This window comes from Parasteatoda tepidariorum, chromosome 9, assembly GCF_043381705.1.
Source record: "Parasteatoda tepidariorum isolate YZ-2023 chromosome 9, CAS_Ptep_4.0, whole genome shotgun sequence".
Lineage (NCBI taxonomy): Eukaryota > Metazoa > Arthropoda > Arachnida > Araneae > Theridiidae > Parasteatoda > Parasteatoda tepidariorum.
Genome location: NC_092212.1, coordinates 60,760,668 through 60,786,571, shown reverse-complemented (window position 1 = coordinate 60,786,571; position 25,904 = coordinate 60,760,668). Strand labels below are relative to the sequence as shown.

At 28.5% G+C, this 25,904-nt stretch overlaps 1 protein-coding gene across 1 annotated transcript in view; it reads left to right on the top strand.

The window, feature by feature from the left end:
• Positions 1-6,862: 6,862 nt before the first annotated feature.
• LOC107441267 (EF-hand domain-containing protein D2) overlaps positions 6,863-25,904 on the top strand; it is a 45,995-nt gene continuing 26,953 nt past the window's right edge. The window contains exon 1 of the mRNA XM_016054467.3: positions 6,863-7,207. Within this exon, the coding sequence (XP_015909953.1) occupies positions 7,038-7,207 (170 nt within the window). The 5' untranslated portion in view covers positions 6,863-7,037. The remainder of the gene's footprint in view (positions 7,208-25,904) is intronic.

Below are 25,904 nucleotides of genomic sequence, written 5' to 3'. Positions count from 1 at the left end.
TTCGTCGACAGGGTCATTTCGTCGACAAGTCATTTCGTCGACAGGGTCATTTCATCGACAGGGCCATTTCGTCGACAAGTCATTTCGACGACAGGGTCATTTCATCGACAGGGTCACTTCGTCGACAAGGTCTTTTCGTCAACAGGAGTCATTTCGTGGACAATATTAAGAAAAGATTATTTTGTAGGCAAAGTCATGCGTAATTTTGAAACTAGTTTTATGATTTTTTACATTATGCCCCTTGCACTTCTTTGTAATTTAGTATATTTATTGATGAAATTTTTTAAACCTAGTCTGATGCAAAATCCTAACAGTATGGTGAGGTTGCCAGAAAAAAGCATTTTATTTGAAAATTGCCTACTCCTCTATTCACATCACGTTGCAAAAACGAAACATTAATTGTATTTTACACATTTAAGTTGTATATTACACAATTTTTTTCTAATCATATTTAACACATTTGTTTCTAAGATTAATTTTTAATGTACATTATTGTAGATTAGCATCGCAAAAGCAATTACAAATCTCGCATTACCAGTTTATTTTATTCCTTATTTAATTAATTATTTATGATGTTTTGGTGCTTAATAGTTTTATATGTATTTTATCCTATATGTTCCCGAAACATTTATAAGTTCTTGTACCGTATAAAATAAACTTCGCTAATGTAAAAAAAAAAGAAAAAACTCACAATGACTCCATATCCTCGGTATGCGATGCAATCGAAATGATATAAAAAATGGTTCCAAATCAGAGGAGGGGAGGAAACCTGTCTAATTGGATTTTATGATCTAAAACATTTGGGGGGAAAAACGCAATTTATTACGATATAACAAATAAATTGACTTTTGTGTTTATAATTGAGGAGAGTTATCCACATGCATCTGATTTTATTCTCATTAATGTTATTAAAAAAAGTTTATCAAACTTGTTTTTTTACTCAAATATTAAAATGTTTTTCTTTCCGATTTGCCAGAAAATAAAAATTTATTTAAATAAATAAAATTTGCAGAGAGAGTATATATTTTAAAAGGCCATCACTAAGGAAAGTCCTTTAAAAAGTGTAATCGGAAATGGAAATGTTTTTAAATAGTATCATGTTTGATATGTGTTCTGAAAAAGAAATGTGAATTTTTGTTACCAAAACGAAAAAAGTGGAATTTTGAATGTTGATAGAATTTTTTGAGAAATTTTGCCCTTGTGGTTTTTGATATGCGTGAAAATTTTTATAAATTTTTTTCTCACTTGTAGTCTACTGAACAAACTTGATATTTTAAATATATATGCATTTTTTATTTTCATTTTTTCTGTATTTTAGTTTTGAGCCTCCTGGCTTGTTCAGGCCGAAAATAATCAAACTTTTGATTGGCGATAAATCGTGCTAATAGTGGTCAGTGAGCGTTTGAATATTGTGTTTTCGTCCTGTACAGAAAATCAGTCAAAAATTTCAGCAATTATACTAGTAAAAAATTGGTCAAATTTTAATTGCAAGATTTTTCTTTTCTTTTATGTAGAGTAAGAGTTATTTATTCTTACGTTTAAATTCCAGGCTTGACTTTTTGTTAATTTTCCTTTAAACAAAATGTGTCTAATTTAAATCCTGCAAAGAAAAAATTAATTAATTCATCATTTATTTACTACTATTATTATTATTATTAAATTATACTATTATTATTTAATTATAATAATAGTATAATGCAAAAATAGTATAATTTGATAGTATTAGATTAGAATTGAATAATTAATACTATTATTAAATTCACTATTCATAGAAAAAAACACATTTTGTGAAGAGCAAACACTAACACGCCTGCAACGTTACGCATGTACTTCTTTTTGGTAAGGAGAATAGCACTTTAAATATTGTAGGTATCTACAATCGCCTCGGTAAATACCTAAACATCAAGTTTGCATTCCTATTGTTCTTCGAAATCTATAATAGTAGTAACGAAACTAAGACTCAGTTCGATTGTTCGAATAAGCATATTCCTGTCCTAATGTTAAAGATGCTGAACAAAAAGTTTAATTAAGCAATTAAAGTGAATTTAGTGCAATTAAAGTGAATATTAAGAAATTACTTTTCCATCATAAAAAACCTAGAATTTTTTTTCTACTTATGCAGATATAATAATTAGGTCTATGATTATTTTAATTTCTGTGAGAATTCGACTGAAGTCTATGTTTTTGTTAAAATTTATGTAAAAATGTTGAAAATTTTTACAGCAATAAATTTAGCTTTCCCTTCCTTGAAATAGTGTCTAAATGTTCATTGTAATATATTTTAATTACTTTTAATTCTAAGAATATATTTTATTAATTTGATTTGATATTAAAAACAATTTGATTGCTAACGTCACACTATATTAACTGTTGACCACGGTCCAGATATAATGCTTGGTAATGTTCTGAAGACGATCCTTACCGATCCCGAAAATAAGTGACGAGCTACTATTACGATTTAGAAATAGAAAAGTAGATTTCGATACATCAACCGTTTAAACACTTCTCAACTACCTATTAATTAATTTAAAAAGCGAACTTCTTTTAGTCCAATTGGAACAATACACAGCCATAAAGAATTCTACTTTAGCATGAAAATTAAATAATTGCATTTTTCTAATTAATAATAGAAATATTTAGATTAAATCTCTAAAATAGTTTCAGAATTACGCATGACACTATCAACGAAATGACCCTGTCGACGAAATGACTTGTCGACGAAATGACCCTGTAGATAAAATGACCCTGTCCACGAAATGACTTGTCGACGAAATGACCCTGTCGATGAAATTACCTTATCGATGAAATGACCCTGTCGACGAAATGACTTGTCGACGAAATGACCCTGTCGACGAAATGATCCTGTCGACGAAATGACCTTGTCGATGAAATGACTAGTCGACGAAATGACCCTGTCGATGAAATTACCCTGTCGATGAAATTACCTTGTCGACGAAATGACCTTGTCGATGAAATGACTAGTCGACGAAATGACCCTGTCGATGAAATGACCCTGTCGACGAAATGACTTGTCGACGAAATAACCCTGTCGATGAAAGTACCCTGTCGACGAAATGACTCTGTCGATGAAATGACCTTGTCGACGAAATGACCCTGTCGATGAAATGATCCTGTCGACGAAATGACTTGTCGACGAAATGACCCTGTCGACGAAGTGACCTGTCGATGAAACAACCCTGTCGAGGAAACGGCCTGTCGACGAAATGACCTAGTCGATGAAATGGCCTGTCGATGAAGTGGTGTCGATGAAACGGCCTGTCGATGAAGCGATTGTCGATGAAATGAACCAGACCCATTTAGGGATGGGAAAGTGAGATAAGAGAAGCAAACAAGAGAAAATGCTTATCGCTTAATTCCCCTCTATAGATGGTTTTAGGAATCGGTCTATGTATTTATTTTGAAGTAGAAATTTCAAAATTATTACAAAAAAAAAACAAAAAAAAATGGAAAAAAAATCAGTCGATGACAGAAAAAAGTTCATTATATCCAACTTCCTCACTTTTTTGGTTCACTATATCCACAAAAAATTACATTATACGTGTATAGCAAGGCACGGTACCGAACATTTCGTTCACTATATCCGGGAGTTCACTATAAACCATGTTCACTATAGCGGGGTTTGACTGTATTTTCTTTTCTTAGTTTTAAAATTTATTTTAAATAAATTGTTACATTAATTAATTTTAGTTAACGAAATTACTTTCTTTCTTGATGCGTGTTAAATTCCAACACATTTGAAATTACATTTTTAAATATCTATTGATTCTTGAGATTGAAAGTACAGATTAAAGTAAACATTTAATGCTGTCTTAATATAGACTTGCATGTCTATAGAAAGTAATTAATAAACATAAATTTTTTTCAAAAAAAAAATTCAAGTAATGTTAATTAAAATTCTACCTTTTGATTGAATTAAAATCTACATTATATTTTATTGATGTAGGATTAAAAATGAGTATTTTAATATAAAAATATAAAGATTAAATATTTATTTATTTTTTGATGATAAACACAATCTGTTACATTTATTTTGTCATTTTAAAAATCAAGAGGAAAAAAAAAGAAATCACAATTTTAAATTAAAATTATGGTTTGCTAATTGAAACTTTGCTTTAATAGTTAAAGCGCAGGCGCCTGTTCAAGTCAAATTTTTTACCGTTTAGCGGTACCTTCACAAATTCAACTTTAGGAAAAACTGTAGAATAATTTCACAAAATATTTTTTCTTAAAATTTTATTTTTGTGTCTCGTAAGAAACGATAAATACATATTTTTACAATATTTTTGTGTTGATTTTTTAATATAATTTTTTATTTTCACAAATTATGTCTAAATTTTCACGAAATACTCTTCACCAACAGGGTCTGTTGAGGCTCTCAGAAAAACCTCAACAGACCCTGTATTTGAATAAAAATCCAAAAAAATCTGATTTAAATCAAAAAAATTCCGATTTAAATAAAAAAAATCGGATTTTTTTTATTTTTTAAAAAAAAATCAATTTTTTTTAAAAAAGTTTTCTTTAAAAATTCAAAAAAATCACGAACCCTGACAATGCGGCGTAAATGCAAAATTTTTTAGTTGAGGATCTCTTTTTAAAAAAAAGTGGTAAGACATTTTAACTGAAACAAAGAGGAAATAATTTAAATAGAATGATTACAGTTTAATAAGAGGATATTTATAACAATAATATATTAGTGTGGATACAAACATCTTAATTTTGTAAATTATTTATAATATATAAATTATTTATAGTATAAAATAATTAAGCTTTCAAGTAGTGATTAGTTCCCAAAAGAGGAACGCAAGATAAATCTATTCTGTGAAAAATAAAACCCTTAAATCATGCAAAGAGAAAAAAAAATCTTTTGGTTTAAAGCAATAGATAAATAAATAATTAAATTAATAATAAAAACTGGTGGAAAAAAGCACTTAGAACTACAATAATTTCCAAAAAAAAAAAAGAAGAAAAAAAGCATTTTTGCGAACAGTAAATTGACCTACTTGATTTTATTGACTACAAACTTAACAGTTGATAATTTTCGAATTAAATACTGAATATTTATTTTTCTATTTCAACGCACTCCTTTTACAATTTTTTACGCAACATCCTAAATTTTTTAGTTTTATAATTTTTGCAATGCAAAACAAAATATAACCTTTAAGGTGAATACGCAAACAGCAGCGACTTATAAGGTATTTTAATATCTAGCCATATTCCGGGGTTTAGGTTAAGGAGAAGACTGCGGAGTCAGAGTTAAAGAAAATTTTATCGGAGTCTGAGCTAAAAAAATTTGCCACATTCCGATTTCGGTTCGTTAAAAGCTAGGCCTTACTAATTAAAAAGGAAAAAAAAGGAAAGCATTTTTTAGGGCAGTTGATCGGCGATACATATTGATTAAAAACTTTTAACTTTTGAAAAAACGATTATAATAGAGGAATTATTAATAAGATAATTTTTGATTCATGAATCCAAAAACTAAATTTATTCAGATTAATTGAAAAGTTTAGTAAAATGGTAATACAAATGAATTATATACCATTTGTAATAGTTTTCTAATTAATGAATGTTCAGTACAGAATCTTCCCGAGATGCACACTTGAGAGTGTGTTTGGGAAACATTGGTAGCTAGCACTTTTTTTAATAATCGTTTAGCACAGTTTCAATATTTTGTAAAAACACAGTTTTTAAAATTTATTTCTTTAATTATTATGATATAATATGAATTGTAATTACAATTAAAATATGAAAATACTTAACTTTAATCGTACATTTAAAAGTAGAAATATCTAACAATCATTTACTAATGATATTGATTTACTAATGATAATGATTTCGAGGGACACGGTAATTTTTTTTCCAAATATAAGTAGGAATTAGAATCGAAATTGAGATTCCAGAAAAGTTCAAGTCGGATATTTCAACTGCTGACTCATAGCTCTGGTTACTGGTACAACTTGCAGGCCTTGAATGCGGTCAGTGACAGTTTCTCTGCTTTATAATCAAAGATTATTTAAAAAAAATGAAAAAAAAAACTTTTGATAATATTAATAAGAAATGCATCTAAATAAGAAATTCATATAAATAAGAAATACATATAAATAGAACATTTTATATGTATTTAAATAACTAATTTTATTAAACTCAAAAAAAAGAGAGGAAAAAAACATTGAAATTTAAAAATTTTAAAATACTAATTCGTGTCAAAAAAAAAAGAAGAAAATAAAGAAACAATTTTTGAATATATAGATTTGTGAGAAAATTATCTTCAATCGATATAAATTAAAAATGCATGTTCAAAGATTTATTTAAAAATATATATTTTTCTTTTAAATATTTATTTAAATGAATATATTGAATAGATATATAATTATAGTTTTTCAAACATTTACTTAAATGAATGCGTAGAATTTTCTTCAGAAATTTTAAAATTTATTAAAAGCATTCAATTAAATCAAAACTTAATTTTAAATTTCAGATATAAAGGCAAAATAAATTTTTTTTTTCTTCCTGAAACTATAGTATCTAATATAAGGATTTGTGTTGCGTCGGCATTGAACAAGATCAAAGACCCTTAATAAATAAAAACAACATGTTTGAATTCTTGAGAAATTTCTAAAACTATTTTAAAACATCGTGAAATATTTGAATGAGAATGTCAAGAACTGCAAAGTGAAATGTCTAATTTATTAACGAAGCGAAAGAACGGAAAAATAAATATTTCCGACCTTTTCTTCGTCATATTTCCGGAATCATAGGGAAAAATTCTTTTCAAAAGGGAATTAATGTATGACCGAGTAGGGAAAATTCTTTTTCGGAAGCATTAAGCTGCAGTTGATTGGTTAAGAATAAGTCGATTGATAAATGTTATTCTTTCTTCCATATTTAAACAGGTCAGCTGTTCGTAGAACGCGCTATTTTATAATTGGAACGGCTTGATAGCAGAACGGCGTGTGATTATATCCTTAGTTTTTATTTTTGACTCCTGTGATAGATTGTCTTGTAAATAATAATTTGGAATGGCCGATTCGGAATTGTCTGCGATTTTAACGCAGCGGCAAATTTTAAACAACGAAAAGAACGGTGATATATCACAACTGCCTCTGAAGAAAAAGTATTTCAATCCTTACACAGAATTTAAAGAATTTACTTTAAAAGAAATTAGAGAATATGAAAGTATTTTCAAAAAGTAAGTGAATTTTCATGTTTTTATTGTTCGATTATTTGCAAAAAAATTTACGTAATTTTAGAAAGGAAAATGCCTCGTTCATATTTCATTTTGAAATATTATATTTAACTTTCTCCATGTGATTTGACTTTTAAGTTCGTTTATGAAATATTGTAAACAATTTTATAATAAAAACAAATTCGAATAATTATTAAGAAAATTATTCTAAAAGTTTATTTTTTTATCATATTGTTCTAATTTTCTCCTCGCTTTTAAGCTGTTAAAGAATTAATAAATTTTTAAATTTGTAATTTAAATTGCAGTATATTTGTGCAAATTTAAGATTTAATGAGCTTTTTGTTTGAATGTATTTTTGTTTACATTTTAAAATTACGAATACAATTTTAAGATTAAAACTTGTATTTTGCTAAAGAAATGTTTTATAATTCAGATTTTCAAAAACTTTTTCAATTTTATATTCTGTGTATACTCATAATGTAACTTAATGAATTATAACTGATTAAAGTTTTACTCGCAAACGAATTAAATACGATAAAAAATTGAATATATTTTTTGTTTGTCTTTTTCTCTAAAAAAGGTGGGAGTCTCTGTTAGCGTATATAAAATTGTATCCTGAAAAATCAAATTCATTAATTTTTCAGAAAATGCTGTTTGTTCTTTTATTATTTTTACTCATAATGCTGGTTTGTTTTTGTAAACAAGTGCGGTATTTTCGTTTTTACTCTTTTTAAGTCAATTTATATAGTTATTATAAAGTTGCCTTTAATTTAAATACATTTTTGTATGGTAGATCCCCGATCACAATTTTCCTTTCTTTTTTTTCCCTTTTCGTCATTATTCCTTAATCTTTTGTACGTCAGTTTTTTTATTTATTTATTTTATTTATTATTATTTTTTTTAATAATCGTCTGAAATTTTACTGTACCTTCCTTTAATCTCTTCACCTAATCAATTAAATATATATTAAATTCTACTTTTAATCCCAAGACAAACTGCTGAATGTGTTTTTTATCCTAGAACAATAAAAATTAAGTGAAAAATACTGATCTTTGTTCAACTAAAATTACAGCGGAATTATCGGTATGTCAGATGAAACTAATGAAATCTCAAATTTTTAATCTGAATTACCATCTGTTAATTTATTGCTAATTTAATGGAATTTCTTTCTCTTTATGCAAATTCTAATCAAAATTCTGTTGATATTTTAAGCACATGGTGTTAGTTTTATTTGTTCTATAAAAAACAAACCAAAAAAAATACTTGATAGTATCCAACCCTGTTAAGAATTCGACCTTGAGAACAGCGATATTTCCTACAGAAAATTTCTCCCAAGAAAATGATAGCGAAAATTGCGTAATTTGTATCGTGTTTACGATTATATATGAATGAATGGGTGATTTAAAAATTAAGACAGATCAAATTGTGTTATTTGTCACATATTTTACAGCCTTGAGTTATTAATCTTCATCACCGTGTTCTCTTGTATCATAATGTTGTTTTTCCAGCTTTTATAATTTTCATTTGAAGATGTTAGATGTATTTAAAGTTAACTCATTTTTAATATTTTGAAACGGTTTTATAAATTTTTTATTAATGGTTTTATTAATTTTTAAAATTTTATTAATTTTATGAATTTTTTTTTGCGTCTACGACGATTAATTGTATGGGTTACGGCAGTATAATGACAAGCCACATCTTAAAGGTGCTTAGAAGAGCGTTTTAAGTTTTTTTAAAAAAAAAAAAACCTGCAGTTTCCATGTAGGCAATAGTATATTATTCTGTGTATTGTGCTACTATCTAATGAAAACTCTAGGAATTGTAAAGTACCTATCAAAGAAAAAAATACCAAGGAACATTTAAATATAAAAATGTCAACCTTTTAACTATAATACTCAATTATTTTAATTATTATTTGTCCACAGTGCTTTAAATTTGCCCCCACGGTTAATCTGATCACAAATTGTCGAAGTTTAAATTAGTTGAAAAAAACTAAAGATACCGATTTCTTAGAGTTCGGGTATTAAAAGGTTAACAAGAAATAATTTTTAAAAATGATAGAGAAATAATTTATTTTTTTTAGCTAATTCAGTCGGGCGGAAAGATAAGCTTCACTGAATCCATATTCTTAGTACAGAAACATAGTTATCGTATTCTTAATCGTTAAAAAGCAGCTACTATTGAAATCTAAATTTATTTTGTTTATAACGGTTTCCTGCTTTTAGACTTTTTGAATTATCTTTTCTTTTAACTGATACTTATCATTGCACGCATTCTGTATTTTCTTCCAAAAATAAACCATATAAGTCGAAATAACTAATTTTGTTAATTTACTTGCGTTTTGCTTTCAACTATTGTTTGAGAAATTGAATTTTTATCCTTTTCTATAAATTTTATATTTATATATTGACTTTATTAAGTTTAAAGATATGCTGAAGCTGATAGTATACTGCAAAAGATTTTTCCTGAAATACTTTAAACGGAGGGAGGTGATTAGAAATCTCTAAATGTCCTCCTCAGTATTCAGACTAATAACGAAAATTTTCGTGAACTAGTGATTTAAATTCTTTAAAGTTAAAAAAATAAAATTTTTCCCCTGTATTTTGTACATAGTAATTTTTTTAATTTTTTTTTTTTTTTTATCTTGAGTGTGAAATTTTGAGAGCTATTGTGACTGCAATTTAATTTCGTCCCCATCAAAAAATTGGGCTATAGTCAGGGGTCTGTCCAGGCCGAATTTACTACCGTTTAGCGGTACCTTCACAAATTCAACTTTAGGAAAAACGGTAGTTTACAAATTCAATTTTAGGAAATTTCACAAAATACTTTTTCTTAAAATTTTATTTTTGTATCCCTTAAGAAGCGATAAATCCATATTTTTGTGTTGATTTTTAAATATAGTTTTTAATTTTTCACAAATTATGTCTAAATTTTCACAAAATAGGTACCTCTCAGAAAAACCTAGACAGACCCCTGAAANAGAAATCACTAATTTAGTTAATTTACTTGCGATATGCTTTCAACGATTGTTTGAGAAATTGAATTTTTATCTTTTTCAATAAATTTTCTATTTATATGTATTTATATTTGACTTTATTAAGTTTAAAGATATGCTTAAGAGCAAAAGATTTTTTCTGAAATACTTTAATTGGGGGGGAAGGTGATTAGAAATCTCTAAATGTCCCCCTCAATATTTCAGACTAATAACGAAAATTTTCGTGAGCTATTAATTTAAATTCTTTAAAATTAAAAAAATAAATTTTTTTCCTGTATTTTCTACAACGTAAATTTTTTTTAATCTTTCGTGTGAAATTTTGAGAACTATTGTGATGTCCATGTTCTCGAACCCACATTTTTAAAGTTCTTCTCTATATAAATAACTTACAAAGCTTCAGTGATTGACTTCAGATACAAACTGTACAGTTAAAACTATGTATTTCGATTACAGAAGTGACTTCTGTAAGGACATTTTAGTCTCAGTTATCAGTTTCGAGCGATTTAATATCTGAACTTATGAAGTTTAAAAGAAAAACGCTTATTTACAGAAATTGGTTTAATTAATTCCTACGCATTTCTGTAGCTATTTGCATATTATAATCCGAATAATGTATTTTTTAATTCTAACTTTAAAATTTTATGTGCTGTGTATTCGACTGTACCCTTTTAAAAATATATGTTCCTCAAAAATTGTACATCCGCAATTTTGTTCCGCTTCTAAAGTAGCCTAACTCCTTCTAATAAAATAGATATTTTTTTTAAAATTTAGGTTATACTTTTTGAGAAAATGCTGGAAAATGTTTTTCTCAATGGTAGAAAAATGTCTTCATAATGTTTAGACTACGTGTGATCTCGTAACTCCTTGTGATGCTTTTTATAGTTTTTCCCCTACAACCCATCTGTGTACTATTGCAGAATTAGTTCTCAATTTCAAAATTGTTTTATAGCTTTGTAAAAACATCTTATTGTTTTTTAACCTTGGTGCACTCTAACCCGTTTTACGAATAGATTAGATTGCAAATTTGTTTTTCCAACCATAATGAGCTTGTGGTAAAAGTTCAAATCCAACTAATTTTGAATGTCAGCAGTATTCAAACATAAATTGACTTGAAATCCTTGACTTAAAGGCAACCTCTAAAACTGATTAATTTGATTTTTTTTTGTATTTGTATTGTTGAATATTACTTCACAATTTGAATCTAAAATGATAGTTTCAGCGTACCACGATTTGAGAAAGAGGATATTCATAAATAAAGACGATTAGGGTTCAAATGTCAAACTTAATTTCCTGTTAGGGCAGAACTAATTTTCTTATAGTTGTAATTTTATTAGGGATGCAAAATATTACGTATAATAACCGTAAGAAATTTCGTGTAAGCTTCAATAATTCGGTAACAATAAAAAAAAAGATATTAATATTCGGTAATAGTAAAAAAATTTAAAGTAAAAAAATCTGAAATTATATTTAAATCATATAAATTCCGACTTTGTTTTAAAAGAAAATTATCTTTAGTTAAAACTTGTTCGAAATTAATTCAAATATTTAAAAATTTACATGTTTAAGCAAAATCTTGCGTGCAATTAATTTTTCCACAAATTAAGTTTAAAACCTGCTTTTTTAAAGAATACAAAAGTTACAAAACTTTAATTTTATTTGATTAAAAAATATAATACACAAAAATAAAGAATCCTTGAAAATTACGAGAAATTATGTAGATTATTTCTTTGAATTTTAAGTCTGGCATTGCTCTTCTTACTCTTAAAGAATAATCAAAGTTTTATCAATTTATATAAAAACTGAATTTATTTCAACCCATGAAAACTTAAAATTGTTCTGTGGCCTTCTACTGAAAGGAAGGTGTGCATCATTAATTTATCATTTAGCAGTTGTAAATTAAAACTTAGGATAAAGTAGTTTTTCACTAAGATTTTCCCATTTCTCGAAATTACGAAAGATTCTAGAAAAAATTCTACATAGGAGTGAAATTTCACGGGAAGTGTTTATTTTAGTTTTTCGCAGTTGGAAACTACCTCCATTAGTGTTCTCGGCAGGCGAGCATTTAATTAGAGAAATTGAAACTGTTTTCGCTTTGAAATGTTGACTTCCGAAAATACAAAACTGGTGTTCTTTTTCCTTGATTATAAATAATTTATCAATTATCACTAATCTGAATCGGTTAAATTCTTTGATGTGCAATGCTGTTGTGATTATAGTGTATTAACCCTATCATTGTGAATGTTTTAAGAGGGTATTTCCTAAAAAGAACCTCTCACACGTATGAGACGCATTACCGTGTTTATATTTTTTTACGAAAATAGTGTTGCTGCTTTGACTTCAAACAAAAAAAAAAAAGAAAAAAAAAATCCTGGCATTAAAGGATTTTTCGATAATCATTTTATATTTCTTTTAATGATTTTTTTTTCCTTTTAAAAATAAACAAAAAAAATTAATTCAAAAGTAAAATTTTGAAATTTTAACTCTTAAAAATTAAAGTTGAGAGAAATATATACTGATATTTTTAATTGCAAAGCCAAACTTTAAGAATATTAAATACAACGCTTAGAACTGTGGGAAAAAAATCCTTTTTTTTATCATTTCTGGCTCAAAACAAATGTTTTTCTTAATGTGTAAACAATTGTTATACAATGCGAAGTTTGTCGTTTTTTTTTAATGCATTCAACAAAAAGGCTGGAAGCAATGGTGTTATAATCCAGTTTTCTCAACTAGGCATCTTACATCAAGCCATTCCTAAGTATTGTTTCCAAATAGGTTCTCACGTTTTGAAAATTTACTTGTAATAACAGTATAATAAATTTAGGTATATTTTTTCGCATGGAAACTAAATATTTTTTTAATCAAAAACAAAAATTCTATCCTGAAAAATTTTAACGTGTGATTTATCATTATATTTCTTCAAACCCCTTAATTCAGATTTTTGTTATTTGAAAACAAAATAAAATATTGAAAATTTTTATCTTGAAGTTCAATAACTTTCTCGTGAAAGAACATAGTTAAGGCATTAGTTTACGCTTATATTTGTTAAAAAAAAATAAAGAGCTATTAACACTTTATTCGAAGTCAAATATTCTGAAAGATGATTCATTTCTATTCGAAAATGACCACAAAACAAATAACGTGTATTCAGCAGGTTAGATGATGACTTACATGAAGTGAATCATAAGTCATAAATGAGTCACGTCAGTAAAGATTTTTCATCGGTCTTTAATATTTACCATCGAATTATGTGCGTCTTTTGTTAGTCAGATATTTTTTTTATTGCTTTTTCCTTTTCTTTGCTGTTTTCAAATTTAGATCTTTAGCATTACTAAAAAAATATTTTTTTTTTTTTACTTAACTAGAAATAAAGTTGATATTAGTTGTGTTAATTTCTTTAATTGTTATATTTTAAGCAAATTGGTTCCCAATTTTTTACGGTTGTGGAACCCTGAGTGATCGACCTTTTTGGTGGAACCTTTCGATTTAATCAATAAAATTCATTAGCAATTATGAATATATTAATTATTTTTAAAGCATGTAATCAAATTTTTTTCATCAAATATTTTTATCAATATTAGTCTTAATTGGGTTCTGTGTCAGACAGTTAAATTCACAGATCTGGAGTGGCATCTAGTCTAGTTTTTAATTTGATTTTAATGCGTGCATAAGCTGAAATGTTGTTACCGTTAAAATATAAAAAAACGAAAAAGGAATAAAATAAGCCTTTTAGAAATTTATCAGAGAAACATAATTCATTATTGAATTTGGTTATTTTTATTCGATGCGAAATTTAATTTTTCATAAATGCATATCCTTTTCAGAATTCATTCATTATATTGTTATGGAAAAAAAATTGTTTTGAAACTTATTTCTTCACAAGCATTCCAAATTAAAAAAAAATCATGAGAACAGTGGAAATGATGGATTATAGTTGGATCTAAATATTATCATAAGTATCGAAAATTATAACCGTGAAAAAGAAAATTCCAAACTCTCGGAACCTTTGAACCCTAGGGTTCCACGGAACACCATTTGGGAACTGCCGTTTTAAACCGTTAGATTCTTTGTATTATGTTTAATTGATGAATGATTAATTCTATCAACTAATGTGCTGATAGTTTGATTGTAGTAACTAGATTTTTCAGATAGCTAAAAATAAATAACATGATTTTAACGCACAGACCCATTGCTATTGTTTCTGCAAATATCTATTTTCACTAACATGGGAGCCAAGTTGGTAAAGTGCAAATTGCATAGGCAATACCCGAGAACTGAAACAATTTTTTCCGGCACGTTACCGGATCACCCCAGTATCAGCACTTTAACTAGATGCAGGGTTGCAAAAACCCAACCCGGGTAGGCTGTTCTGGGGTTTATTGGGCTTTTCATGTTATATTGGGTTTTTTTTTCTTCAAAAGAGAGGGCAGGGATACCTTATTTAAAAAAAAGCTTATTTTAATTCAACAGATTACCCAGCAGAACATTTTACAAAAAGTGTGAACAAACAAGTGGTTTTTCTGATTTTTCAAAAGATCGCAAACAGAATCATATTAACAGTTTTGAATACCACCTGTTGAATGCCATGGGGGTCACCGGTGACAGGCACTGAGTTTGTTCGTAGCGCCACGGGGGTCACTTGTGACAGGCGAAGCCAAGATTATTAAAAACACATAATTCGAGTAAATTTTTACATTACTATCGTTACTAAAATATTTTGAAGAAATTAATGCAATATAGAACACACAAAAATAATTTTATTTATATACACAGAGATGCCAACGTGCTCCGGGCAGCGAATAAATATTTTCAAGTGGTAGTTTATTGTAATTCTTGGTTTAATAAATTCAATTAAATAGATTTTTATCCACCACTATTTCTAAACAATTCGTAAGGTTATATAATTCACCACTTTTTCAGGTATGTATAAATCAGATTTGTACTTAATATAGTACATATATCATTCTCATTATCTCTAAACTTCTTACTGACTCAGGGCATTTCCCCCGTATTCCTTCACCCCTCTCTAGCTTAAATCCAATAGTCACAGTCGCCTAAGGGCTAAACTTATTAGATGAAAAAGTGAGATGCCCGCTTCTCGGGCAGGTACTTTGAATAACTTTATATCAAGTCAAGTATGTAATGTTAAACCTTTTAAAAAACTAGCAAAATATGTCTAATAATATTTGCAAATTTAGTTTGTAGTTATTTACCATTTGGCCAGACGGGTAAGTCATGTAAGATTAGCGTAGCATTCAACGTGTTAAAATATATCCTTTTTTTAAACTTTTCTTTTTCGCTAGAGAAAGTATCTCTGCAACCACTTATAATGTTTTACGAGGTGACGTAAACTGCGAGGGTATTATTCTGAACTAGACACCTGGCAATGCGTGACAATGAACTGTTGTTCTTACGGTTGCTCGCTTAAACGGAAATCACTCCGTTCGTGATTCATGCGTCAAAACGGAATTCGTGAGTTTGTTTTGTTTATCAACAAAATTGATTTATGCGGTGAATTGTTCGTGATTAAGTTTTTTGAAACGAATACTTGTTCCAAAACTCGTACAATTGGTCGAATTTCGTTTGAAACTCAGATTTATTTTTGTACTACGAAGCTGTTCATCTTGATTTCATTTTCAGCAAAAATATTAACCTTTATTATTATTCTTGTTTAAAACATTAACAGTACCTTCAATTGGCAATGGAATATCCGTTCTGTAGCCACCGTGGTTGACTCAAAACGTATTTACGAGGAGAAAGTATTTGATAAAAATTTCAGATTTTTTATTTGCTAAAAAAAACATTATAAATATTAAACTTGAAATCTTTGATTTTAATATTTAATTTCTTCAAACTAGCAACAAATATTTAATTTCTTTAATATTTAATTTCTTCGACAAAGGGCTTTCAAATTTTTTTTTTGAAATTATAAAGGGATTTGCTTGAAATTTTCAGGATACATTTNTCTTTAAGCCTTATAGTATTGCAACTTTTTATCGAAGCTATGTTAGTTTTTGTAATTTCAATAATATAGCTCTGAAAACTGAACTTTTACAGGGTGTTTTGTTATCACCACCCTTAATATAAAAATTTAAATTCCTTGCATTAAAAATCTACTAATTTTAGGTTCGCAAATTGGTACTTCAGCGAGAAAAGGAAAGAAATTTCTATCGAAAGATTACGAATCACTACTGAGGAAGGTGGGGACCGAAAATATAAAAGAAAAAAGTTTATTGCGGAAGGAACTTTGTTTGTAATTGTAATCGATTTTCAATTCTTCTACTTCATCCGACAATCAATCAGGTTTTGATGTTTTTTGTTCCATCTTGACTTGTAACTAGATTCCAATATGCAATTAATTTCTCACTCGCTTAAATATTAATTTACGACCCTCTCTTTTGACACCTCTCTTTTGAAGATCCAGCTGCACCATTGTATGGGTTAGATATTATCCAATATGTGCATAGTGGTAATATATTTTATTTGAAACAAGTTTAAACTAAGTAAAAAATTTCTTCTCTAAAAGTTGCCAATCTAATATTAAAACATTTACAATCCTAAAATTAGAATAATCTATTCTAGTGGGCATAAATTATCTTTAATATTTTAGATTAATATTCATAACAAAATACTTTCCCAGCATTTTTTACGTTCTGAGCTATTTATACAAGAAAAATTTAGTACTTTTAAATTGCACCAGGTGTTAAAGGAATATGTTTTTGACTTCCATTTCGACTAGAAATCTAAAAATATGCTTTAAGGGCGGATTTTTCGAAACATCCTGCATAGTTTCGTTAGTTAGATCATAATAGATTAAATTTATTTCAAAAATCAGGACTAACTTGTTTCTTTTAGAGCAAACGGCAAGACAAAATCTATCCCTTTTATTTCAAGAATGTTACAAAAATCACTTTTCTTTATCATTAGTAAATATGAGAAATGAGGTCAGCCGACGCCCTTAATTTTCTAACATCGACATCACCATCACTCATATTTGGAATGCTTTTATCAAAATATAACGATGCTGATGGATCACTTTCATGAATGTTTTATTTCTTGCAATTGGTATGCGTTCAGTCCCCCCTCCCCATAAAAATGTAGATACGAAAACCTTGAACTACATTATGCTCATAAAATCGTCCTTTCAGTGTGCATGAAAACAATTTGTTATATATATAAACTAGATCTTCGCAAACATGTTTTGGTTGAAATAACTTGAATGAATTACGAGGAATTTTAAAAGTAGTTGCATAGGTTGAAAACACATTTGTTATGGAGGAGTAATTAGTGAATTGACATTGAAGTTTTCGTCGTAAAATTTTATTAAAAAATATTAACAGGCGTAAAAATTATTTAATCGAAAGTTCGATCTTTTGTCTTCGACATTATATTATGGTTTACAATTTATTAAAATATGAAAGCTTTAATTTTTTTTTGATACTTGCTTTTATATGTTTATCAGTTGCACTAACTCTAAATTTGTGTTTCACCCATTTTCAATAAAGTGATTGTGCGTAGCGTTTTTAAAAGTGATGCTTATTGTTGATTTACGTTTTTTAAAAGCCCTTAAAGTTGCTATTTTAATTCGGGGTTTGTCAAAGTGCTTAATTTTCTATCGTTTAAAAAGAGATTTTTTTCTTTGCCGTATCGATTGTCGCTCCAGGGGTCTGTCCAGGCCAAATTTACTGCCGCTCAGTGGTACCTTAACAAATACAACTTTAGGAAAAACGGTAGTTTCACAAAACACTTTTTCTTAAAATTTTATTTTTGTATCTCGTAAGAAACGATAAATCTCTATTTTTGTGTCTATTTTTTAATATAATTTTTAATTTTCACAAATTATGACTACATTTTCACAAAATAGGTACCTTTCAGAAAAACCTAGACAGACCCCTGCGCTCTAAATTACAAAAAATGCCCGATTTCTCACAATTTTCTCTGCAATATTTATCGGACACTAGTTATTTTATCAAAATAATGTAAAGTTTTGAAATTTTTTAAAAATTTTATTGATTTTTATGTTTATAAATTAAGAACTTTAAACGATAGAAGAAAAATTTTTTTTATTACTGCACAGATCCTAATTATGATTTTTTTTTTTTGGAAATAAATTAAAAACATATTTTGAGTTCTTAAAAAGTACTTAAAAGGTGCTTATTTTTTGTTGAAAAATCTGGCTACGCACCCAGTGAAAATTATGGATTGTATTAGCAGGAATCTTCCAAATAAAGCATTAGAATATTTCTAGTAATTTTTGTATTATTGCTCATGCAAGATTTTTTTTAAAACTTAAGTTTTACTTATTCAAAAATATTTACTCTACAATGACACTCAGATGTCATTGGAATTCTGGGGCTTCCCCTTTCTGTGCGCGACTGGTCTTACGTAAGATTTTCTTATATTATCTCTCCTCTTGTCAATAAAATAAGCAAATTGTTAATATTCCCTTACCATTTAATTGAAAATATATAGTATTTAAACAGCCATTGAACACAGTTTAAATGAATTTTAAGCGAAATTATGTTTTTTTAATTTTGTAGTTACAAAGTTACAGCGTTACAGTTATAGGTAGATTTCAACTTAAAAGCTAAACGAGTTTCACATTTTAAACCTTATTACAGATCTTACAGGCTATGAAGATATCTAATTTTTTTAGGAATGCTGATTCAACTTAAAATCTTTTTCATTAATAATACTTAAGTTAGCACCTGGGTCGTATCTTCATGAACTTATAATTCCTTAGTTAGTATTAAAGTTTTGGATTTCTATTGTAGTTCTTGGAAGTGTAGTAAAAAAAGGTGAGACTAATTAAATTCGGTACCTTATAGATAGTTTAGTTTCTAGGTTGAATACATGTCTAGAAAATTTGCGCAACAATAAAAAACCTCATTTAAAAAAAAAAAAAATCGCGAAAGAAAACAAATGGTGGTATAAATTTTCAAAATTTGACATTTTTCGCGAGCTGCACTTAAATACGTATTTAGAAGGTATGTAAAAAAGGTATTAAAATTTTTTTTATAGAAATTATATTTATTGAAAACATATAAAGAAAAGTACAAAATATGTGTATTGAATTATATATTATAAATTAAACACTTTTATTTTAATCTTGATAATTCTCTAAAATTTCGATAATTCTCTAAAATTTGGTGAATAATTGGTGACAGCATTTCTCAGTAATTGTTTGAGATAATCGGTGTTTGGATTTCACGAATTTTAAAGTGGAATAAAATTATTCACATAAGTACGTTGTTCCGAATATTGAAATAATTCGACAAGCAGCCTTTTTTAATGCAGGATACTTCGATTTTAGTACAAATTTCCAAAATTCGGAACAAAAATTCGGCTCGCGAGCCGCAGGTTGGCCATACAGTGAATTCGCGATAACTCGAATCTGATAGGACTGATGAAAAACTTCGACATATCGGAAGTTCGACTTACCGTTAGTTTCGGTTTTGGNAATTTTATTGATTTTTATGTTTATAAATTAGGAACTTTAAACGATAGAATTTTTTTTTTTATTACTGCACAAATCCTAATTAGGATTTTTTTGTAGAAAGTGAATAAAAATATTTTTGAGTGCTTAAAAAGTACTTAAAAGGTGCTTATTTTTCGTTGAAAAATCTGGCTACGCATTCAGTGAAAATTATGGACTGTATTAGTAGGGATCGTCCAGATGTAGCATTAGCATATTTCTAGTAATTTTGGTATTCCTCATGTCAGATTTTTTTTTTTTAAACTTATGTCTTATTCAAAACTTTTTACTCTACAAAGGATTTTTTTCTGAGAATTTAGTCTTTGCGCAGTGGCACGCAGATGCCTGTGGAATTCTGGGGCCATTGCCCCCCAGGGGCTTCCCCTTTCTCTATGCGTTTGGCCTTACTTAAGATTTGCTTATATTATGTTTCCTCTTGTCAGTAATTTTGTAGTTGCTTAGTTACAGTGTAACACCGTTGTAGTGGTAGATTTTTCACTTTAAAGCTTAACAAGTTTCACATTTTAAACCTTATTACAGATGATACAGGCTATGAATACATCTAATTTGTATAGGAATGCTGGCGTAACTCGTTATCATTTTCGTTAATAATACTTCAGTTAGTAACTGTAACTTTAATATTTTTGTTGAAATATTGTATAAAGCTGTAACTTAACACTAGATTTCCTAAGGAAGTCATTTTGACCGCTTTTAATTTCAATTAGAAAAACAATGACGTTTATGATGACACAATTTCTTAGAATTTTGTGACTTTTTGTACAACATAAACTTTTTTTTAAATATTTAATATTTACTAATAACTTGTCATATTACTGTAAATAATATAAAAAATTTTAAAAATTAATTTTAAACAAATTTATTTACGCATTCACAATTCAGTCATTTTGACTGCTTTTGGGCAATATAGGTATACTATACTAATTTTCCGTCTTTCTAGTGTTAAATATTTTTGGACTTCTATTGTAGTTCTCGAAGGGAAATAAAAAGGCAAGAGAAATTAACTCGGTACCGTGTAGATAGTTTCTAGGTTGATGATGGCGAATACATGTCTAGAAAATTTGCACAACAATAAAAACAAAAACTTTTTTTTTTAATACAATTTTTTTTAAAAGGAAAGCAAGTGATGGTATAAATATTTTTAAGGTATTCTCATTTTTCGATAACGTTATATAAAATAAAACAAATTTATTTCTACCACGAACAAACGCAATAGTTTCAACTAATATTTTATGGCAGTTTCGTGATATGCTTTCGAAGTAGATGAGGTTACAAATCCAAAATATGTTACATGAAATATTTGTAATTTCTAATGAATATTTGGTATTAGATGAAAGGGAAGAAATGGTCACGGTTACGATGTGTCAGGTCAATGGTAGAAGCAGGACATTGGCTTTCCCTATTGGCACAGAATCCCATATCCACTTTTATCTTCTGAAGAGAGAAAGAAAAATTAATATTCAATCCACGAAAACTTAATCAGTGAAATGAAATACAATGGAAGATGGATGCAGTTCAATTCGCAATATCGATTCCAGAACTCTAAATAAGATCACAATGATTTATATGATATGATACCTTGTTCTTATTTCGATACGTTTGAAGATTTAATGATATTTTATGTGATGTTTGTGAGATGGAATTAAATATCAATTTACTACATGCAGCGTGAGAATCTTTTATTGAAAGAATCTTTTCTAAGTATAGTACAGATATGCCAACTTGCTACGGTCTGACGATAAAGAATTTCTATGTATGATTTTTGGTTTAATTCGATTTTTTTTAATAGTTTTACCCAATACTACTTCTAAATAATTAAAAAGCCTATCATATGAAACGCCACTTTATTACAATTTTTCCGTGTTGAGCCTTTTAAAAAGTTGGTACAATTAACTGAAAATCTACAAATTTTAGTTTTTGTAGACTCAACAGTTTTTTTAAATATTTTGTAGAAACCGGAACAATTGGCATCTCTGTAACCTCTTAAAACGTAAAAAGTGGTAATGAATAATTTAATTGTAATAATTTGTTTAGTAGACTTAGACATTTGCAACAATCATGTTCATGTTGATTTTTATCAGGGGTCTGTTTAGAGGAAATTTGGGTCCGTTAACGGTCCTTCACAATATATCTTTTCATAAAAACGGACTCTTCAGAAAATATTTTAACTTAAAATCGGACCCTTCACAAATTTGTTTATCTTCATTATTGTTTTGTTAAACGAATAAACACTTCCCAGGGCAGAAAACAAGAAAGATGGATGTAAACGAATTAAGTTTTGTCTTTGGCAGACGCTTCTTCCATAATTCGTCCGAAATGAATATTCTGCGTTCAGCAGTATAGACTAAACACCAAATATTTGTATGATGCATCTCTAATTTAGAAGCAGCAATTGCTGTTTATTTTTGAAAATTTAATTTTTTTAATTATAATTTTACAGTGCCGAGCATAATCTTGTGTCTATAATTTAAAAACTCCTTGAAAAAGTTTTTTGTAATTACCGGACCCTATTTGCACGAATTCATAAAAGCGGACCCTGGTTGAAAGAATGTGAGTAATTTTTTCACAATTTCGCGAAAACCGGACCTTTCACAAAATGTCTGGACCGACCCCTGTTTTTATGTCATACCCTCCAATATTTGAGATTTTTACAAATTATATTTTTCACTGATTGTAAAACAGACATTTTCTTATAAAAAATTTTTGTCTTATAAAAAAATTGTATCAAGCGGATTATAACGATTTATCTATTTATTTTACCTTTTATTTATTTGATCTTTTATTTGTTTCAATCATTTATATGTAGTTGTGGTGAAAATTCTTTTATTTCTAAATTATTTTAATATTAATGCTTAACTTTGCTCACAAGGAAACAGGGAAAAATATTAGTTCAAACAGGAAAAATATATTCTGAAACTACGGAAATCCCGTAGGACTTGAAGGATGTAATTAAGGTGAAAACCATTAAGCTAAATTTTTTTAAATAAACTATTGGCTGACAGATAGAAACAATTAGTTTAAAGAAAATATTTATTCCAATCGCTACTTCATTTTGTCACGGTCTTTGACGTGGAACTTGGTGGTTATTAATATTGACTTGAGGTTATTATTATTTTGGTTTTAGTAATTTTTTAAAATTATTTTTAACTATTTTTTTCGCATTTTTTTTTAAAGAACAAATTCTTTCAGAAATTTTTGCAATTTCATAAATACACGTAGCGTTTTAAGTTAACCTATCCTGTAAGCTGAATCACTCAAAGCACTGGGGGGAGTTGTGACTAAAATTATTGAAATATTTTACTTTCATGAAAGACTTCTTTAAAAAGAAAGAGAAAAAGACCTTCAAGTTAGTTTTACGTGAAGTGGAAAACCACAAAAACATCGCGTAAGAAGGAACATTTTTTTAAAATAAAAGTGTTTCTTTTAAAGTATTTCTAGTGGTCAGAGCGCAAAAAAAAGAAGAAAAGAAAACTCGTACCACCTTGAATAACTTTTGATCTAATAATCGGAACTTCACGTTCTGGGACTCAATGCAAAATACAAAATTTGAGCGAAATCGGTCGAGAGAAATTGAATATTGAATATTGAGAAATTGAATTTCAAACAAGTTAGATGCTTAAAATTCGATTTGGCTAAAATTTTGTAATATAAAATTACGTTCCTTAAAATGATGCAAAAAATTATACACTTTACAATTTTAAATATTTACGACCATTATTAAATAAAATAATAAAAATATTTACTAAAAGTTATTTTTTGCATAGAATTATCTTTAGATAAACGAATTTTATAATTTTGCGCAACAATTTTTCAATTCGCTTAAAAATTTCTCGAGATATGGAGAAATACGCACAAAATAAAATTAAGGGGTTCAAACTTAGGACCGGTCTCCTGACCAAACAATAGGGACCATATTTATCAGATTACGGCTACCCTCTATATTTTGGGGGATAAAAATTCGAATCCGTCTGGAAAAAAAGGTATGGTGATTCAGATAAAGTACTCTTTTGTGTCTGCTTTTGTAACTTAAAATACCGTCTGAATTAATTAGCATATTTAAGTTCATCCCTCAAGCCATTAAGATTTAGTCCTAGAACGTGAATATTCGATCATTAGATCAAAATTTATTTAGGTCCGTTTATTTTTTTGTGCTCTGTACATCTTGTTTAATGAGATCAAAGCCCTTTTTTTGTTCTCCAAAGCATAGCAGATTCTCCATTACTTTTTGAAACATTTTCAAAAAACAACCAAAGCGTTTAAACATTAAAAAAAAAAACTTTCTCTTGGAAAACCAATTTCACCTACTTATTTTTAGCATCATTGGATGTACTTTCCAAACGCGATTTCCGGATTCGAGTTATAAAAGTTACTACTATATATAAATCAATTTTATTTCACGGCTAAAAAGGTGNACGACCATTATTAAATAAAATAATAAAAATATTTACTAAAAGTTATTTTTTGCATAGAATTATCTTTAGATAAACGAATTTTGTGCAACAATTTTTCAATTCGCTTATAAAGTTCTCGAGATGTGGCGAAATACGCACAAAATAAAATTAATATTAAGGGGTTCAAACTTAGGACCGGTCTCCTGACCAAACAATAGGGACCATATTTCTCAGATTGCGGCTACCCTCTATATGTTGGGGGATAAAAATTCGAATATGTCGAAAAAAAGGTATGGTGATTCAGATAAAGTACGCTTTTGTGTCTGCTTTTGTAACTTAAAATACCGTCTGTATTAATTAATTAGCATATTTAAGGTCATCCCCTCAAGCCATTAAGATTGAGTCCTAGAACGTGAATATTCGATTATTTAGATCAAAATTTATTTAGGGTGGTCCGTTTATTTTTTGTGTGCACTGTACATCTTGTTTAATGAGATCAAAGCCCTTTTTTGTTCTCCAAAGCATAGCAGATTCTCCATTATTTTTTTTTAAACATTTTCAAAAAACAACCAAAGCGTTTAAACATTAAAAAAAAAATGTCTCTTGGAAAAACAATTTCACCTACTTATTTTTAGCATCATTGGATATACTTTCCAAACGCGATTTCCGGATTTTAGTTATAAAAGCAACTACTATATATAAATCAATTTTATTTCACGGCTAAAAAGGTGCGTATTACACGCACGGAATGAGTTTACTCTGTGTTAAATTGATCGTTTGTTCAACAAGGTTGTATTCACGTTAATTCGAGATAATGATGTTGTTGACCAGAATGAAAGCGCATTAGAGATCGTCACCTACGTGACATGGTCAAGATTGAGGTCATTGTGACGATTACAACAAGGGTTTGCTTTCGTTTAATCGGTCGTATCTTGTCACTGATGGAAAGTGTTGATTTCAAGATAAAGGCGACTCAACTATTCTGAGGAATTCCGTGTGTGAAAGTTGTAGCTAAAGGAAATTAAAATCTTTTATAACCCATCTAAGTGATTTGTAGGAAGCATTTTAAAGATGACGTAAGTGCAATTGAATTTAAATGTGTGTTTTATATTCAATTGTAGTGCTTTCTAAATTTATCTCTGGATAATGCGTTAGAAATTTAAAAAAATGTTTTTTTAACACATTGAATCCCACGCTAATTTTACATGGCCAAACGGTAAATAACTACAAACTAAATTTGCAAATATTAGACAGATTTTGCTAGTTTTTAAAAGGTTTGGCATGACAAATCTAAAAAAAGTGGTGAATTCTATAACCTTACGAATTGTTTAGAAATAGTGGTGGTTAAAAACCTATTTAATTGAATTTATTAAACCAAGAATCACAATTTATAAACTACCACTAGAAAATATTTATTCGCTGTCCGGAGCAAGTTGGCATCTCTGTGTATATAAGTAAAACTATTTTTGAGTGTTCGATATTGCATTAATGTCTTCAAACCATTTTTATTAACGGTCCCGCAGTGGACTGATCGTTTAGACACGGTTCCCAGCAGATCACCGAAGTCAAGCATCACTGGCTGCGGTCAGTGTGCTGGTGGGTGACCACTTGGATTAGTCTGCGTAGGGACCGAGGGTGTGCGGTATTGATCCTCGTTAAACTGTTTTACCGTAAAGTGCTCGACTTCGCGTGCTGGTCGTTGAGCTACCGAATCAGGGGTGCCATCCCCTCTGCAGAGGATCAAAATTGTGATGGTATGTCTTCGGATCATCCTCAGGGATGTTTCCCAGACCGTCGCCAATAGCCCATTGTGCAGCTCTAGTG